This window comes from Gadus chalcogrammus, chromosome 5, assembly GCF_026213295.1.
Source record: "Gadus chalcogrammus isolate NIFS_2021 chromosome 5, NIFS_Gcha_1.0, whole genome shotgun sequence".
Classification (NCBI taxonomy): Eukaryota; Metazoa; Chordata; class Actinopteri; order Gadiformes; family Gadidae; genus Gadus; species Gadus chalcogrammus.
Genome location: NC_079416.1, coordinates 19977230 through 19998162, shown reverse-complemented (window position 1 = coordinate 19998162; position 20933 = coordinate 19977230). Strand labels below are relative to the sequence as shown.

General features: G+C 42.3%; 1 protein-coding gene across 1 annotated transcript; it reads left to right on the top strand.

The window, feature by feature from the left end:
* Nucleotides 1-4721: 4721 nt before the first annotated feature.
* LOC130382167 (uncharacterized) lies at nt 4722-9102 on the top strand. The gene is made up of 5 exons (XM_056589774.1): nt 4722-5194; nt 5737-5778; nt 5994-6000; nt 8625-8676; nt 8776-9102. Exons 1-5 carry the CDS (start codon nt 4734-4736, stop codon nt 9096-9098), a joined length of 885 nt encoding a protein of 294 aa, XP_056445749.1. The 5' UTR covers nt 4722-4733; the 3' UTR covers nt 9099-9102.
* Nucleotides 9103-20933: the final 11831 nt, after the last annotated feature.

The window sequence follows — 20933 nt, the reverse complement described above, 5'->3', positions numbered from 1 at the left end:
CCCTGGCCTGTCAGCCAGGTGTAAGAGAGCTATATGTCGTATGTGAGGGGATGTGGCGTCTTTGCATTAGGGGCCAGTGGGGCACGGCCCCACCAGAGAACGCTGCCGTGCAGGGCACGATTATACTTTTCTTTTTTTTTTCAAAAATGTCATTGAGCATAAGTTAATAATACATTAATTGTTAATAATTAATTACATGTCCGCAGTTTTAATTTGATGAACGCAATTGTTGTAGTGTAGTAGTTGTGTGTGAAATAGTTCATTGCTCCGTCTCGTCTGTTCCGCTCGGTGGGGCACAGCCGAGATGGCCCCGTCTGCTGCAGTGTAGAAAACTGGTGCTGTTGCGCGAGCAAGCGCGTGCGCAGCGCCCGCTTCTGTTTCGGCGGTGGGGCCAGAAGTTTAGTGCCCCAAAGCTCTTCTCATTGGCTGATTTGTAGAAAGGGCGGGGTTTACGGCGGGAGCCGATCAGATCTTGCTAGCTAGCTAACGTAGTTACTGTTACAGTACTGTTACAGTAAATAACAACAAATGGACGTTTCATTCATTAAATGATGAATCGTGTTGAGTATCTGTCTCATGTGAGATTTAGCACTTGAACAGAAGTTGGAGATAAAACGTTTGGGACCACATCGCCCGACGGATTTAATCATTATTCAAGAGGGAAAGGACAAGAATAGATCGTTCAACCAGGAGTGGTTCAAGCGGAAAAAAATGCTTGTGTTTCACCTCAGCCACACAAAGGAGACCAGACAGCACTGTCCTTAAAGCACAGGTAATTAACATCTTAGCCCAAACTTACTTAAATTTTCACCCAGGATTATCCAGGTCTGAATAGGCAACCACTCTATCAGGCTAGTTCATTGTTAATTGTACAGTATGGTGGCCTGCAAACTTAATGCAACTTAAACCATACTTCTTCTTTTTTTGGTATATTGTGAGTGGTGGCTTTGTATATTGATTGCTGTGTAAAGGGTGTGCGCCGTTGTGTTTTTATTGTTGCCACGTTGTTGTTTTCTTGAGTTTTGATATTGTGAGATCTTGAACGCTGCCATTTGGTGGTGCTATTGCTATAATAGCCTAATATATGTCGTCAGATTCGCGTTTGAGTGATGGCATTATTCAGCTGCAATTTTGGTCCCCTCTGTCACTTGCTACTGGTTTTTTTGTGATGGTAGTAATATGTGGCATTTCTGGATTGCGTTATAATATTTTCCTGCATGGGCCCCACCAGAGTTTCCAAACCAAAATCGCCACTGGTGAGGGGATGTCCCATTTTATTTTATCTGCCTATGTGTTATCATGGTTATGTGGTATTTTGTGTGGGTCTTTGTTATGTACTGTCATGAGCTCACTAAAATAAATCCCTAGCATCTCGTACAGAGTTGTAGGGCAATAAAGGATTGAATCGGAATCGGAATCAGTCTTTATTGCAATGGCGTTGGTTGGACACTAGAGGGCGCCATTGGGCAGGTATGGAGACATGCACACACACTGCTTTCAGTGGAATCTCCAGAGACTCTTCTGAAAGTCTCAGCACGACATTTACTCTGACTTTCTGTCTCTAAAGAGACACAGGTGCACATCTGCTGAACTAAACTGGAAATCATTTGAATAGCCACAGCTCACTGCTCACAGAATACGTTTAAAGAAACACATATTTTAGCTTTTGTCGGTTTGGTCTTTGACTCAAAGACAGACATTATGAATATGTTACTGTTCCCCCCACTCAGCATGCTAGGGTTCCTGTGTCTTGGTGAGGGATACTGAATTCATTTTGAGGCGTAATTTTCTATCTTTCTGAGTTTGTATCTGCAGAAACCTGGATATCTCTCTGAACTACTATTGTATGAAGCGACAGAAAGATAGACACGTGGGTCATTTCATAGTGGCTCTATGACTAGTCTGGCTGAACGGAAGTGGACAGCGTCTATTGCTTAGCGGCCGATTTGGCCGCGACTCCTCCCCTTCCGGTTGCTGGCGTTACCAAGTTTTCGAAATTGTTTGTGGAACTAGACATCCAATCTTGTTTAATTTTAATATAATGTAATTACTGATTACTGACTATCTGATTTCATTACAATGGTTGGACCACAACATAGCCTATTTTGACATTACCTTGGAAAAGCCCAGACTCCGTCTGGCAGGATTCTCCCCGGGGACGATGCGTTTGCGGTCACGACTATCGCCGGTTGGTGTGGATTTGGCGCATCGTTTCACTCTGACAGCGGCATGAGCGTTTGACATGGATTTAACCAATGAACCGATCCCTTCCACTTCACAATAGCTCCTACGGTATTTCTTAAGTAGTGTTCTACAAGAACCACATATAAATGTTAAAACGTCGTTCGTTTTTATAGGTCCCGTGAGCTCCTCAAGGGCCAAAGTGTATGGTGGCTTGAAATCATCGTGACAAAGAATCAAACGATGTTTGTTCTTTTTATCTATAAAATTATCTCCACATAGGCGACATACATCGTTACTGGTTTTTTGTGGCGTTTGGGATTGAGCCATTTCTGACAGCCTCTGAACGTCAAGAAGTTCCGTCAAAATAATTTCCCCCCCCGGCACTATTTTGCATGGACACACCGCTGCTGCTTCCCGGGCTTAGCCCCGCCCTAGACGATTGTGATTGGTTTAAAGAAATAAAACGGCCCGCCCAGTTTCCCCACGGATAGACGGCTCGAGGTAGCGTGGCTCCAGACCATTCTACTTGCTGTAGTTTGGTCTGGCTTTGCGAGACTACTCTATGACTGACACTGCTCCACTGAATACAGTGAACACACTTTACAAGGAAATGCACACAACCAACACTTTGCTCATTCAGAGATACACATCATAGCCTCCCCCCGTGGGGAAATTTGTTTGATGAAGATGGCATAGGTTTTATATGTTCATTGGAATCCACATTAATTTGGAAATACGAAAGATTAATGATAGCAAATGATGACAAGAAAGGATTTATTCTTTACATCTTTATTAAATGGTCAACATGTGACCAACACAAGCAAGGGGTAAAATCCAGAGAGCATCATGTTATTGATTAGAAGACATGTTATATTAATGTCAATTATCAAAAGCTGCAGTGCCACCTGAGACTGAGGGTCATTGAGCAGACGTGTCAAAAGAGATCTGTGTCCTCCAGTTCTTCCATGCAGGAGCCTCTCTACTCTGAACACTGGTCAGGATTCAGGGTTTGAGTGACAGGCTGCGTCTGGCCATTCTTACTGGCCTCACAGCTCACTGAGCCCGCCTTCCTCCACTGGTCTGCAGGGAGGGTCAAGGTGCTGGTCCAGCTGTAGTGGCCATCTTTCCCCAGGACCCCCAGGCTATCAGACACCCCCCCAGACCTGCTGCTGCACCCCACCTTCCAGCCAAGCTTCCAGTCTGAGGGGAAGCCCCCACTGGCTGCACACACTAGTGTAGCACTGCCCTGCTCCAGCTCCACTCTGGAGGGAGGGAGGACGCTCAGCGTGGGCTGCACCACTCCCACTAGAAGAGAGAGAGAGGAGTGGACAACAGGCTCAGTTAACATCAGCCTCATAGGAGCACAGAGGGAAGGGACAGCTTCCTGTTCACCAGCAGTTGGTGACATTAAAGAGGATGGAAACCATTGTGTTTAAAATCTCTTCCTTACAACGGTAACAACATGTTTATATTTAAAATGATTGAACTTCAAAATTTAGCATTTTATTGGGTTAACATTAATGGACTTTACCCAAGTTTGAATTTCTACAAACTTAAAGGTGACTCATTTGACAATTAAATAAATGAACAATGACATAGCATAATGAGGTTTTTCATAAAATACATTATATTGTAGAACATATGCAACAAATTAAGTGTAATTTAAAAGACAGCACCCTGTACGACGATATATTTACACTTTTTACTCATCTTATCATCCGAAAAAGAATTGACAACAATAGAAAAGTATAAAGTATCAAGATTATCACGCTTATTATATTTAGAGAAAGTTAAATATACCAGGCACAGAAAAGTGTCCTTGTACTTACAGTCAACGATGAGTTTGGTGCCTCCACCAAAAGTGTACCACAGTGATACAAACTCATTAAGAGGCTGTACAAAAACCTCCCGCACACTAAAGACTCATCTCACTGACACACAAACACTGGCTTCTCACTAGAATGGATGAATTAGTCGATATTTGTTTCATTGGAAGCATTATAATCAATATAAATTAATTGTTTGAATAGATTTAATGAAATAAATTTAGTTACATTTATTTTCATAACCTTTATAAACGCAAAATTACAAAAGGTTTATTGTTTTAACACAAGTCAAATTTTTTGACCGAATAAAAAACCTTCAAGCCAATGTTATAATAATGCATTATTTATAAACAGAACAATATGTTTTTATCTATTATTCTGGTTTTAGGTAATAATATCTCTCAAATAGAAAGTTAAAGGATTTCATACAAACCAAGATCGACCTCAACCAGATAAAATGTTATGCATTATAAATCCCAACAGTTTCCAGTAAATCTGAATTTGTATTCCAAAAGTGTGAATGTAGAAGAGATACAGCGGTCCTCCCAGAACGTCTGCAGTCACTCTCACCCCCAGTCTGATGAGTGGAAACAGGTCATTTCCATATAGAGGAAGCTTTGCATGCTCAGCTGAAACTGGGGTTCTGAGAGGGTTTAAAGTCCTCTGAGTTCAACACTGCAGGACTCAGAGCTGTCACTCAACACCCCAGAAACCGTGGCAACCATGCATCACCTCACCCTCCTTTTCTGGACAGTGGTCTGTGGATCATTAACAGGTTGGTTCATTCCACTCAGTCTAAATGTGGACCACCCTTCTATGTTTGCTTGTGTTTTCTATTTGATAACTCAATGTTTGGTTGGTTTGTTTTCTACAGGAACCAGCAGTCAGGTGACTGTGACTCAGACACCAGTAGTGTCCGTTACTCCAGGAACCACAGTCACGCTGACCTGTAAGACAAACCCAGCGGTTCAAAATGGTTTTCAACTAAACTGGTACCAACAGAAACCTGGAGAAGCCCCCAAGCTCATCATAAAATTAGCAGACGAACTTGTATCACCAACACCAGCTCGGTTTAGTGGCAGTGGAAGCAGCACTGACTTCTCTCTGACCATCAACGGCGCCCAGCGTGAAGATGCAGCAGTTTATCACTGTCAGAGTTACCATAGTGGCAATGTGTTCACACAGTGATTGAGAGCCGTACAAAAACCTCCCTCGGTCACACTGCGTAGACACTGAGCTGTTACAGCAGGAACCTGCTGCAGCTGCTGAGGGGGAAGAGACTCTGACACAGAGCGCTGAGCACAGAGCTGGCTCTAACCAGGGGCCTCCACCAAGAGCCAGCATTAGATTCCTCAGCATTATTAAACATACAAGTACAACTACCATGTTTAATATACCACTACTACCTCAACTACAACATATTACATACAACTACTACCTCAACTACCACCTATAATATACAAGTACTACCTCAACCACCACGTATTATATACAACTACTACCTCAACCTCCTCATATTACTTACAACTACTACCTCAACTACTACATATAACATACAACTACTACCGCAACTGCAACATATTGGATAAAACTACTGCCTCAACAACAACAAATTACAAACAACGCAAGGAGGTGAACACAGACGTGACAGAGCTCTGTCGTGTGTGTGTGTGTGTACGACTGGTTTATCCTGTGCCTTGATTACTGATTCACCACAGGTGTGCAGCCTGTCCCAGCCCAAGACGCCAATCAGCCTGACTCAGGCCAGGTGAGGCTGCTTCAACCAGCCATCGACCACACACACTTCACCCCCCCAACACCAGGTAGGGGGGTGGAGTCCACCCCCCCACCAGACACGAAAAAATATATACTAAATAATAAACTGGACTCTGACCAGGGTCACCAAACCGTACGTAGAACAATAATAAATACGATCCAAACACCCTTGTCCCCATAGCTCCCCAGTGTCTTTGTGCTGTCCAGTCAGAGGGCACACATGAAATAAGGAGATTTAATATTGGATTGACGTGAATTATCTATGAACTAAGGGTCAATCCTGATGAAACAAAATTATGCTATTCAGGAATATTTTAATTATTGTTAAAGAGGTGAACAGAGTGGAGGTCATGGAATCAGTCTTGATGGCAATGGTGTTGGTTACACACTAGAGGGCGCAACTGAGCTGGTATGGAGACATGCACTGACACTTCTTTCACTGGAGTCTCAAGAGACTGTTCTGAAAACCTCAGCCCTATATTTACCCTGACTTTCTGTGACTCAAGAGACACAGATGCACATAAGCTAAAACTGGACATCATTTGAATAGCTACAGCTCACTGCTCACAGAATACGTTTAAAGAAACACATATTTTAGCGTTTGTCGGTTTGGTCTTTAACTCATAGACAGACATTATTAATATGTAACTGTTTCCACCACTCAGCATGCTAGGGTTCTTATTTCCTGTTGAGAGATACTGAATGTCTTTTGAGACGTAATTTTACAAGTTTCTGAGTTTGCATCTGCAGAAACCTGGACATCTCTCTGAACTACTATTATATGAAGTGACATAAAGTCAGTCTGACACACATGGGTCATTTCTGCAGCAGTGGCTCTATGACTGACACTGGTCCACTGGATAAAGTGAAAACACCTTCCAAGGAAATCCCCACAAACAATACTTTGCTCCTTCAGAGATACACACCATAGCCTTAACCCTTCTTTCAAAATGGTAGGGAAATATGTTGGATAAAGATGGCAGAGGTTTTATATGCTCATTAGAATCCACATTCATTTGGAAATACGAAAGATAAATGATAGCAAATGATGACAAGAAAGGATTTAATCTTAACATCTTTATTAAATGTTCAACATGTGACCAACACAAGCAAGGGGTCAAATCCAGAGAGCATCATGTTATTGATTAGAAGACATGTTATATTAATGTCATTTATCAAAATCTGCAGTGCCACCTGAGACAGAGAGACATAAAGCAGACGTGTCAGAGGAGATCTGTATTCTCCAGTACCTCCATGCTGGAGCCTCTCTACTCTGAACACTCTCCAGGATTCAGGGTTTGAGTGACAGGCTGCGTCTGGCCATTCTTACTGGCCTCACAGCTCACTGAGCCCGCCTTCCTCCATTGGTCTGCAGGGAGGGTCAAGGTGCTGGTCCAGCTGTAGTGGCCATCTTTTCCCAGGACCCCCAGGCTATCTGACACCCCCCCAGACCTGCTGCTGCACCCCACCTTCCAGCCAAGCTTCCAGTCTGAGGGGAAGCCCCCACTGGCCACACACACTAGTGTAGCACTGCCCTGCTCCAGCTCCACTCTGGAGGGAGGGAGGACGCTCAGCGTGGGCTGCACCACTCCCACTGGAAGAGAGAGAGAGGAGTGGACAACAGGCTCAGTTAACATCAGCCCTCATAGGAGCACAGAGGGAAGGGACAGCTTCCTGTTCACCAGCAGTTGGTGACATTAAAGTGGAAGGAAACCATTGTGTTTAAAATCTCTTCATTAAAACGGTAACAACATGTTTATATTTAAAATGATTGGACTTCAAAATTTAGCATTTTATTGGGTTAACATTAATCGACTTTACCCAAGTTTGAATTTCTTCAAACTTAAAGGTGACTCATTTGACAATTAAATAAATGAACAATGACATAGCAATAATGAGGTTTTTCATAAAATACGTTATATTGTAGAACATATGCAACAAATTAAGTGTAATTTAAAAGACAGCACCCTGTACGACGATATATTTACACTTTTTACTCATCTTATCATCCGAAAAAGAATTTAAAACTATAGAAAAGTATAAAGTATTAAGATTATCACGCTTATTATAATTTAAAGAAAGTTAAATATGCCATACAAAGAAAAGTGTCCTTGTACTTACAGTCAACGATGAGTTTGGTGCCTCCACCAAAAGTGTACCACAGTGATACAAACTCATTAAGAGGCTGTACAAAAACCTCCCGCACATTAAAGACTCATCTCACTGACACACAAACACTGGCTTCTCAATAGAATGGATGAATTAGTCGATATTTATTTCACTGTATTATTATAATCAATATAAATTTATTGTTTAAATAGATTTAATGAAATAGATTTATTTAAATTTATTTTCATAACATTTTTAAACGCAAAATTACAAAAGGTTTATTGTTTTAACACATGTCTAATAACGTGACTGAATAAAAAACCTTCAAGCCAATGTTATAATCATGCATTTATTTTAAACAGAACAATATCTTTTTATCTGTTATTCTGGTTTTAGGTAATAATAAATCTAAATTAGAGAGTCAAAGGATGTCATACAAACCAAGATCGACCTCAACCAGATAAAATGTTATACATTAAAAATTCCAATAGTTTCCAGTAAATCTGAATTTGTATTCCAAAAGTGTGAATGTAGAAGAGATACAGCGGTCCTCCCAGAACGTCTGCAGTCACTCACCCCCAGTCTGATGAGTGGAAACAGGTCATTTCCATATAGAGGAAGCTTTGCATGCTCAGCTGAAACTGGGGTTCTGAGAGGGTTTAAAGTCCTCTGAGTTCAACACTGCAGGACTCTGAGCTGTCACTCAACACCCCAGAAACCGTGGCAACCATGAATCACCTCACCCTCCTTTTCTGGACAGTGGTCTGTGGATCCTTAACAGGTTGGTTCATTCCACTCAGTCTAAATGTGGACCACCCTTCTCTGTTTGCTTGTGTTTTCTATTGGATAACTCAATGTTTGGTTTGTTTGTTTTCTACAGGAACCAGCAGTCAGGTGACTGTGACTCAGACACCAGTAGTGTCCGTTGCTCCAGGAACCACAGTCACTCTGACCTGTAAAACAAACCGAGCGGTGTTCATCGATTCCTATATATTCTGGTACCAACAGAAACCTGGAGAAGCCCCCAAGCTCATCATAAAATTAGCAGACGAACTTGTATCACCAACACCAGCTCGGTTTAGTGGCAGTGGAAGCAGCACTGACTTCTCTCTGACCATCAACGGCGCCCAGCGTGAAGATGCAGCAGTTTATCACTGTCAGAGCTACCACTACCTAAACAGTGTCGATGTGTTCACACAGTGATTGAGAGCCGTACAAAAACCTCCCTCAGTCACACTGCGTAGACACTGAGCTGTTACAGCAGGAACCTGCTGCAGCTGCTGAGGGGGAAGAGACTCTGACACAGAGCGCTGAGCACAGAGCTGGCTCTAACCAGGGGCCTCAACCAAGAGCCAGCATTAGATTCCTCAGCATTAGTAAAGATACAACTACTACCTCAACTAAAAGATACTACATGAAGTAAAAATGGAACTACCACATATTACATACAACAAAAACTTCAACATATTGAATACAACCACAACCTCAACTTCCACCACCCCTAGTTTGGGCCCCCCAGGCCCCAGAAGGTCGGGGATCTGGTCCTTCCATGGACGGCTGCTCCGTCTGCCCCTTCTCACCAGTCCCCAACCTGGGGGGGTCCCAGACTCATCCCTATCACTGGTTCCCCACATGGAGTCCATCAACAGATAGGCATTGGACCCCCTCAGAAACATGTCCAGACTGGGGCCGTCCCTCACTGCCCCCGTGGTAGAGACCCTCATCCACGCCTTCATCACCTCCCCTCTGGACGGAGGTCATGGAGTCTCACTGGGGGTTCCCACAGAGCCCCCCCCCCCCCCCCTCATCCACCTCTACCCGCTCCCAGTCAGGTCCTGTAGCACCTCCTCCTCCTCCTCCTCCTCCACCTCCACCTCCTCCTCACCCCCCAGTCCCTCTAGCCCCCGCTCCTCTCACAGCTCCTCAGACCCTACTCCCCCTCCCAGAATCTCCGTCCCTCAGACCACGGGCTGCTTTACCCCCCCACCCCCCCACCCCGGGTTAGGGACTTCAGCTATGGAAAGAGCCTTTAGGATGGCTGCCCCACAGCAAATCGCAAAGTGTTAAAATCCCAGAGTATTCATGACCAGAGTAGATTTTATACACTTTGGTGTTGAATAGGCACTAAGTACATTTTTTGGGGTGTACCAGAAACACTCTTGGGTGTTGTCTCTAAGTATAACAGAGCTGCCAACTTTTCAAAAAACCTTGGAGTGAGATTTGGTCGGGGGTAACCAAAATTACCCCTGACAACGCAGCCACACAAGTTGGTGGCTCCGATTTGAGAGAATTTTATTTAATTGGATGTTGAACCCATGTTGTACCCTGCATTTTGGTGGTTTGTGGGTAGGCCCCAAGCCATTGATAGGGGCGGCTCACTGGAGATTGGCAATATTGGTTACATTATGTGACCTGACATAGCTGAAGGTCCATCCCCAGGAAATTTTGGATCAAGTAGATGTGATTTCCTTCATTATAGTGGATTTTTGGGTGGTCTGCTAAAGATGTGCAATACCTGAACTTATTCTGATTCATGTTTGGCATCAGGACTTGTAGGGCCTAGTCTGGAGTTGGACATTAAACCAGAAAACTATTGTTGTGCCTAAATGACTGCCTATGTGGTTAATACAATGGTATTAAACAAATTCTGAACTGAAACCTAACCTATGTTGTGAATAATTGTATTCTTAAGAGCACTTAATGATTTATGTTCAGCCAAAAACGACAAGATTAGTTAGGGAGATAAATTATTCTTCATTCAAAGCCTCCCACCATATGGTCCATTAGAAACATAAAAGTGCTTGAAGTGCTTAAACAGTACAACTTTTTCAAGCAATAAAACAGATGAATGCATTACAAAAATAACTAAAAATGAAGTCATCCGTATCAGATGCAGATCAGAAGCTAGTCCTCGTCTATGATCTGTGGGCACGGTTATACTGGCCTGTGGCCTTCTTGGAGGCCTTGAGGACATCTGAGGGGGGCTCCCATTTGAAACAGGGCTCCAGGTCGGCCATCTTTATGGTCATTATTGAGGACAGGGTGCCATCCAGTGCTAGGCTGTTTCTGGTCTTGATTTTGTTCAGTCCCACAACTGAAAACACCCTCTCAGCGTCTGCGTTAATGCTAACTTCGGATGCAGGTTCAGTAGCGCTCAACAGCGCCATCTACCGTCGGGTAGTTTGGAAAGGAACGAACGCGTCTCAAAAAAATAAAAAAAAATATTTTTTTTTTTTGCCGTGAGAAATTGGATGTGTGGCGTGTGTGCGTGTGTAAACAGGCAAAAGAGTGTGTCACACGGTGAAACCGTGAGAGTTGGCAGCTCTGGTATAATGCTGGTGTAGAGTAATTTAAGTGTTTATTTTAGGATGATGGACTCCCTGAGTGTACAACGGTTGAGTGTCCAACTATCCCGGCGGCACGTCGGTTTAGGTTTCGATTCGTCATTGGCTCGCTGCGCCTTCTCATTGGTTGAATCTAGAGACATGTGACCGTTTGTCCTCTTCCACACTACGCGGAAAACTGTTTCGGCAGAGACGGTTGACTAGAGAGGATCGAATCAATATCGCCAAGGAATTGCTCCGAGTGAGCGAAGACATTTTTGAACTTCATGGGAATGTAAACAGGTAAGAAAAGTACCAAGTGAATAATGCACAGGGTTTCTATGTTTCATAGTTAGTTGTGCGTATGTCCTTCATATAGGTCAGAAATTGTATTCATAATGGGTCTTAAGAAGGTATTAGAGGCTTAAATTTAACTTGTTCAAACCTGCAGAAACCCTGAATGCAGAATATTCAGCATTTCTTCGTCTTTTAGATCTGATAACCAACTTATAAATGCTAACGATTTTAGCTAACGTCAAACTTAATGGCCAATGCTAATGAGGCACATGTCTTCAATTTAGCTAACGCCTCGTTAACATTTTTAGCTAATGCTAACGAGGCACGTGGCTTTAATTTAGTGGGAGCGTGTCTATGTTCCCCGGGTCCTATGTTCCCCGGGTCCTATGTTCCCCGGGTCCTATGTTCCCCGGGTCCTATGTTCCCCTCTTTGTACGAGACTGGGGAACATAGGACCCTTTTTTTTTTTTTTTTAAAAGGGTCCTATGATAATAACCTGTTTGTATTTGGCCACCTTTTTAGATGCTGACTATTTATTGACAAGAACTTTTTGAACCTTTTATGTTGTGTCATGTGCTTTCATCAGGTGTATTTCATGCTCAAAGTATGTGCTCTCCCCTTTCAGGTTGGGATAGTGACATGGCCTCACTTCTCCTGCTGGTCTACCTCCTGCCACCACCTCCAAGTGGAAAGAAGGGAGCTGTCAAAATCAGTATCCGGGAAGCTGTGGATCGTGTAGTGAAGTTTCACAGGGTAATTGTATCCTGATAATTTTTATTTTATTTTTAAAGGTCCCATGGCATGCCGCCAGAGCTTGTGTGTTGCTGATGGATGTCACAATCTCTGTGTTGGCCAATCTACTTATCGAGTCTTGAAAACAAAATGGTGTCGACGGGTGATCTACTGATGGTATTGTGTGTATAAAATGTACTTTTTAATAAACAATCTGTACACTTACAAAGTTCTCAATGCCTCGTTTTATATGTTAATACCCTTATTGAACTACCAAAGAAGTGTCGGGCTACTTCTAGCCTTTTAAATGGTTTAAAATAGCGATTTAGTTTTTACCATAACCACTGCCCCATTGTTCCAAGTTTATAGCGTTTTGATAGAATCGGCTAAAAACAGCCAACTGAAGAAAGCGTCTATATGCGTTTTTTTGTGCTCCAAAACGAACGTTTCAACTCATTATCATACAAAACATATCCCAAATCCGTTTTACACCGGAATTCCCCTTTAATTGGTTGACGGGGACACATTTATTTATTTATTTTCAAGTTGTTTGTTACATCATATAAATGTAAAACTAAATATGGTTCTTGATTAAAAAATAATTAAACTATAATGTTAACTATATTATATATGTATGCACTGTAACAACAACAGCAGCAAGAATCTAATGTGTAGACTATTCATTCATGAAGTGTTGATAATTCACCTCAAAGGTGTTGGTTGTACACCAGTCAGAGTACTCTCACTCTAGAAGTATTAAATAATCAGCTCTGCGAAGTGCTACAAAGCACTGACTTGGAGTACATATTTTCTCTCTCTGGGGTTCTAGGTTTACACTGCAGGTGTAAGGAAGCACTGAATGAGTGCCCAAAAGTACCACTAATAGAGTACATTTGCACTCTCAAAGTGTTCAAATGTAACTCTAAATTTGGAGTACATATTTTGTTCTTCTAACAGTGTTCAGCGAACACTGAACTCTTGGACCTATATATACACCCCGAAGTGAGTGTTAAATGTACACCCATAGAGTACAATGTACACTGTGGTTTTTGCTGTGCCCCACTCTGTGGAACTCGAGATCCTCAACGCTGGCTTCATCTGCGTTTTTTAGAGCTGCCTGAAGACCCACTTACTTGGCCTGGACTTTGGAACATGATCTTTTCCTATTTATTTGTTTATTTATTGTTTAGATTGTTTCAAAATATAATATTTGACGTTGTTTTGTTCTTTGTCACCCACATTTAAAGCAGCTTGGGTCCTGATGAAAGGAACGACTTTCTTATTAGTAGCATTATGAATGGATTGAAGCCAGCTATTTATTAAATAAAACCGGAAGATAGTGGAGTTCATTGAACCAGTCTTTATCGTAATCGCGTTGTTCGGACACTAGATTGCGCCATTGAGCTGGTATGGAGAAATGCGCACATACTGCTTTCGCTGGAATCTCCAGAGACTCCTTGAAAACCTCAGCCCTACAATTCCACTGACTTTCTGCCACTCAAGAGACACAGGTGCAGATCAGCTAAAAATGCACATCATTTGAATAGCTACAGTTCACTGCTCACAGAATACGTTTAATGATACACATTTCCTTGCGACGTCGGTTTGGTCTGACTCATAGACGGACATTCTGAATATGTTACTGTTTCCCCCACTCATCCTGCTAGGGTTCTTATGTCTGCGTGGGAGAACCTGAATGTCTTTTGAGACTTACTTTTACATGTTTCTAAGTTGGTATCTGCAGAAACGTGGACATCTCTCTGAACTATTATTATATGAAGTGACAGAAGTCAGTCTGGCAGTGAGCAGCAGTGGCTCTATGACTGACACTGGTCCACTGAATACAGTGAACACACTTTACAACGACAACCCGAAACCAACACTTTGCTCATTCAGAGATACACACCGACTTCTTTCAAAATGGTGGGTCAATTTGTTTGATGAAGATGGCAGAGGTTTTTTATTTGCTCATTAGAAGCCACATTGAGTCGAAAATGCAGAAGATAAACGAAGTTAATGATGACAATGAAGAATTTATTCTTTAAATCTTTATTAAATGTTCAACATGTGACCAACACAAGCAAGGGGTAAAATCCAGATAGCATCATGTTAATGAATGAAAGACAAGTTATATTAATGTAAATCATCTAAATCTGCGGTGCCACCTGAGACAGAGAGACATAAAGCAGACGTGTCAGAGGAGATCTGTATCCTCCAGTACCTCCATGCTGGAGCCTCTCTACTCTGAACACTCTCCAGGATTCAGGGTTTGAGTGACAGGCTGCGTCTGGCCGTTCTTACTGGCCTCACAGCTCACTGAGCCCGCCTTCCTCCACTGGTCTGCAGGGAGGGTCAAGGTGCTGCTCCAGCTGTAGTGGCCATCTTTCCCCAGGACCCCCAGGCTATCTGACACCCCCCCAGACCTGCTGCTGCCCCCCACTTTCCAGCCAAGCTTCCAGTCTGAGGGGAAGCCCCCACTGGCCACACACACTAGTGTAGCACTGCCCTGCTCCAGCTCCACTCTGGAGGGAGGGAGGACGCTCAGCGTGGGCTGCACCACTCCCACTGGAAGAGAGAGAGAGGAGTGGACAACAGGCTCAGTTAACATCAGCCTCATAGGAGCACAGAGGGAAGGGACAGCTTCCTGTTCACCAGCAGTTGGTGACATTAAAGAGGAAGGAAACCATTGTGTTTAAAACCTCTTCATTAAAACGGTAACAACATGTTTATATTTAAAATGATTGAACTTCAAAATTTAGCATTTTATTGGGTTAACATTAATCGACAAGTGTGAATTTCTTCAAACTTAAATGTGACTGATTTGCCAATTCAATAAATGAATAATGCCACAGCAATAATGAGGTCCTTCATGAAATACATCATATTGTAGAACGTATGTTACATATGCAGTGCATTTTAAAAGTCAGAACTCTCTACCACAATATATTTACACTTTGTCCTCAGCTTATCTTTAAAAAAACGACAAGAAATTGAAAATGTAGAAAATTCCAAAAGATAAGATTATCACCCTTAATTATATTTAGAGAAAGTTAAATATGCCAGGCAAAGAAAAGTGTCCTTGTACTTACAGTCAACGATGAGTTTGGTGCCTCCACCAAAAGTGTTCCACAGTGATACAAACTCATTAAGAGGCTGTACAAAAACCTCCCGCACACTAAAGACTCATCTCACTGACACACAAACACTGGCTTTTCACTAAAATGGATGAATTAGTCAATATTTGATTCATTGGAAATATTATAATTAATATATAGTCATTTTATGAATGTATAGTAATTTAATGAAATACATTCATCATTCATTTATTGTCATAACATTTTTAAAGGCTCTTTTACAAAAGGTTTATTGTTTTAAAACATGTCTATTAATTTGACTTCATAAAAAACCTTCAAGCCAATGTTATAATCATGCATTTATTATGTACAGAACAATATGTTTTTATCTATTATTCTGGGTTCAGGTAATAATGTAACGACAATTTATTTCAAACAAATAGAAAGTTAAAGGATTTCATACAAACCAGGATTGGCTTCAATCAGATAAAATGTTATACATTATAAATTCCAATGGTTTCCATTAAATCTGAATTTGTATTCCAATAGTGTGAATGTAGAAGAGATACAGCGGTCCTCCCAGAACGTCTGCAGTCACTCTCACCCCCAGTCTGATGAGTGGAAACAGGTCATTTCCATATAGAGGAAGCTTTGCATGCTCAGCTGAAACTGGGGTTCTGAGAGGGTTTAAAGTCCTCTGAGTTCAACACTGCAGGACTCTGAGCTGTCACTCAACACCCCAGAAACCGTGGCAACCATGAATCACCTCACCCTCCTTTTCTGGACAGTGGTCTGTGGATCCTTAACAGGTTGGTTCATTCCACTCAGTCAAAATGTGGACCACCCATCTCTGTTTGCTTGTGTTTTCTATTGGATAACTCAATGTTTGGTTTGTTTGTTTTCTACAGGAACCAGCAGTCAGGTGACTGTGACTCAGTCACCAGTAGTGTCCGTCACTCCAGGATCCACAGTCACTCTGACCTGTAAAACAAACCCAGCTGTTTTTAATAATAATTATCTATTCTGGTACCAACAGAAACCTGGAGAAGCCCCCAAGCTCATCATACAATATATAGACCAACTTGTATCACCAACACCAGCTCGGTTTAGTGGCAGTGGAAGCAGCACTGACTTCTCTCTGACCATCAACGGCGCCCAGCGTGAAGATGCAGCAGTTTATCACTGTCAGAGTTTCCATGTCCTAAACAGTGTCAATGTGTTCACACAGTGATTGAGAGCCGTACAAAAACCTCCCTCAGTCACACTGCGTAGACACTGAGCTGTTACAGCAGGAACCTGCTGCAGCTGCTGAGGGGGAAGAGACTCTGACACAGAGCGCTGAGCACAGAGCTGGCTCTAACCAGGGGCCTCAACCAAGAGCCAGCATTAGATTCCTCAGCATTATTAAACAGACAAGTACTACCTCAACTACCACGTATCACATACAACTACCTCAACTACCACGTATTACATACAAGTACCACATCAACTACAATATATCACATAAAAACGCTACCTTAACTACCACGTATTACGTACAACTACTACCTCAACTACCACATATTATATACAACTACTACATCAACTACTAAATACAACCGCTATCTCAACTACCACGTTATACATACATCTACTACCTCAACTACAAGATATTACATGAAACTTATAATTGAACTACCACATTTTACATGCAACAAAAACTTCAACATATTGAATACAACTACAACCTCAACTACCACACATTACACCCCCCCCCCCCCCCCCCCCCAACACCAGAGAGAGGGGGGGAGGGGGAGGGATGATCCCGAGCCGAAGCCTACTCCCCCCACAAGACATGAACCAATGTATGAATAATAAACCTGACTCCGACCAGGGTTAGCATGCCCAACAGTAAACCGGACCCTGACCTGGGTTACAAACCATACGTAGAACCATTATAAATACGATCCAAACCCCTTTGTCCCCATAGCTTCCCAGTGTCTTTTTGCTGTCCAGTCAGAGAGCACACATTAAGTAAGGGGATTTAAAATGGGATTTACGTGATTTTTCTATGTACCAAGGGTAAATCCTGATGAAACAAAAGTATACTACCCAGGGATATTTTAATTATTGTTAAAGAGGTGAACAGAGCGGAGTTCATTGAATCAGTCTTTATTGCAATGGCGTTGGTTACACATTAGGGGGCGCCATTGAGCAGCTATGGCGACATGCACACTTACTGCTTTCACTGGAGTCTCCAGAGACTGTTCTGAAAACCTCAGCCCTACATTTACTCTGACTTTCTGTGACTCAAGAGACACAGGTGCACATTTGCTAAACTAAACTGGACATCATTTGAATAGCTACAGTTCACTGCTCACAGAATACGTTTAATGAAACACGTATCTTTTCGACGTCAGTTTGTTCTTTGACTCATATCCACACAGCAAAAACCACAGTGTACATTGTACTCTATGGGTGTACATTTAACACTCACTTCGGGGTATATATAGGTCCAAGAGTTCAGTGTTCGCTGAACACTGTTAGAAGAGCAAAATATGTACTCCAAATTTAGAGTTACATTTGAACACTTTGAGAGTGCAAATGTACTCTATTAGTGGTTATTTTGGGCACTCATTCAGTGCTTCCTTACACCTGCAGTGTAAACCTAGAACCCCAGAGAGAGAAAATATGTACTCCAAGTCAGTGCTTTGTAGCACTTCGCAGAGCTGATTATTTAATACTTCTAGAGTGAGAATGTACTCTGACTGGTGTACAACCAACACCTTTGAGGTGAATTATCAACACTTCATGAATGAATAGTCTACACATTAGATTCTTGCTGCTGTTGTTGTTACAGTACATACATATATAATATAGTTAACATTATAGTTAAACTTTAATTATTTTTATCAAGAACCATATTTAGTTTTACATTTATATGATGTAACAAACAACTTGAAAATAAATAAATAAATGTGTCCCCGTCAACCAATTAAAGGGGAATTCCGGTGTAAAACGGATTTGGGATATGTTTTGTATGATAATGAGTTGAAACGTTCGTTTTGGAGCACAAAAAAACGCATATAGACGCTTAATAAAACGAGGCATTGAGAACTTTGTAAGTGTACAGATTGTTTATTAAAAAGGACATTTTATACACACAATACCATCAGTAGATCACCCGTCGACACCATTTTGTTTTCAAGATTCGATAAGTAGATTGGCCAACACAGAGATTGTGACATCCATCAGCAACACACAAGCTCTGGCGGCATGCCATGGGACCTTTAAAAATAAAATAAAAATTATCAGGATACAATTACCCTGTGAAACTTCACTACACGATCCACAGCTTCCCGGATACTGATTTTGACAGCTCCCTTCTTTCCACTTGGAGGTGGTGGCAGGAGGTAGACCAGCAGGAGAAGTGAGGCCATGTCACTATCCCAACCTGAAAAGGGAGAGCACATACTTTGAGCATGAAATACACCTGATGAAAGCACATGACACAACATAAAAGGTTCAAAAAGTTCTTAGTCAGCATCTAAAAAGGTGGCCAAATACAAACAGGTTATTATCATAGGACCCTTTTTTAAAAAAAAAAAGGGTCCTATGTTCCCCAGTCTCATACAAAGAGGGGAACATAGGACCCGGGGAACATAGGACCCGGGGAACATAGGACCCGGGGAACATAGGACCCGGGGAACATAGGACCCGGGGAACATAGGACCCGGGGAACATAGACACGCTCCCACTAAATTAAAGCCACGTGCCTCGTTAGCATTAGCTAAAAATGTTAACGAGGCGTTAGCTAAATTGAAGACATGTGCCTCATTAGCATTGGCCATTAAGTTTGACGTTAGCTAAAATCGTTAGCATTTATAAGTTGGTTATCAGATCTAAAAGACGAAGAAATGCTGAATATTCTGCATTCAGGGTTTCTGCAGGTTTGAACAAGTTAAATTTAAGCCTCTAATACCTTCTTAAGACCCATTATGAATACAATTTCTGACCTATGTGAAGGACATACGCACAACTAACTATGAAACATAGAAACCCTGTGCATTATTCACTTGGTACTTTTCTTACCTGTTTACATTCCCATGAAGTTCAAAAATGTCTTCGCTCACTCGGAGCAATTCCTTGGCGATATTGATTCGATCCTCTCTAGTCAACCGTCTCTGCCGAAACAGTTTTCCGCGTAGTGTGGAAGAGGACAAACGGTCACATGTCTCTAGATTCAACCAATGAGAAGGCGCAGCGAGCCAATGACGAATCGAAACCTAAACCGACGTGCCGCCGGGATAGTTGGACACTCAACCGTTGTACACTCAGGGAGTCCATCATCCTAAAATAAACACTTAAATTACTCTACACCAGCATTATACTTAGAGACAACACCCAAGAGTGTTTCTGGTACACCCCAAAAAATGTACTTAGTGCCTATTCAACACCAAAGTGTATAAAATCTACTCTGGTCATGAATACTCTGGGATTTTAACACTTTGCGACATTATAAATATGTTACTGTTTCCACCACTCAGCATGCTAGGGTTCTTATATCTTGGTGGGAGAAACGGAATGTCTTTGGAGACGTACCTTTACAAGTTTCTAAGTTGGTATCTGCAGAAACCTGGACATCTCTCTGAACTATTATCATATGAATCGACAGAAAGTCAGTCTGACACACATGGGTCATTTCAGCAGCAGTGGCTCTATGACTGACACTGGTCCACTGGATACACTGAACAGACTTTACAAGGAAATCCACACAACCAACACTTTGCTCATTCAGAGATATGTAGCTTTAAGCCTTCATTCATAATGGTGTTGAAATTTGTTTGAAGATAGCAGAGGTTTTAAATGCTCATTAGAAGTAGCATTCAATTTAAAATACAGAAGATAAATGATAATTAATGATGACAATGAAGAATTATTTTTTAAATCTTTAATAAATGTTCAACATGTGACCAACACAAGCAAGGGGTAAAATCCAGAGAGCATCATGTTATTGATTAGAAGACATGTTATATTAATGTAATTCATCAAAAGCTGCAGTGCCACCTGAGACAGAGAGACATAAAGCAGACGTGTCAGAGGAGATCTGTATCCTCCAGTACTTCCATGCTGGAGCCTCTCTACTCTGAACACTCTCCAGGATTCAGGGTTTGAGTGACAGGCTGCGTCTGGCCATTCTTACTGGCCTCACAGCTCACTGAGCCCGCCTTCCTCCACTGGTCTGCAGGGAGGGTCAAGGTGCTGCTCCAGCTGTAGTGGCCGTCTTTCCCCAGGACCACCAGGCTATCAGACACCCCCCCAGACCTGCTGCTGCACCCCACCTTCCAGCCAAGCTTCCAGTCTGAGGGGAAGCCCCCACTGGCCACACACACTAGTGTAGCACTGCCCTGCTCCAGCTCCACTCTGGAGGGAGGGAGGACGCTCAGCGTGGGCTGCACCACTCCCACTGGAAGAGAGAGAGAGGAGTGGACAACAGGCTCAGTTAACATCAGCCTCATAGGAGCACAGAGGGAAGGGACAGCTTCCTGTTCACCAGCAGTTGGTGACATTAAAGAGGAAGGAAACCATTGTGTTTAAAATCTCTTCATTAAAACGGTAACAACATGTTTATA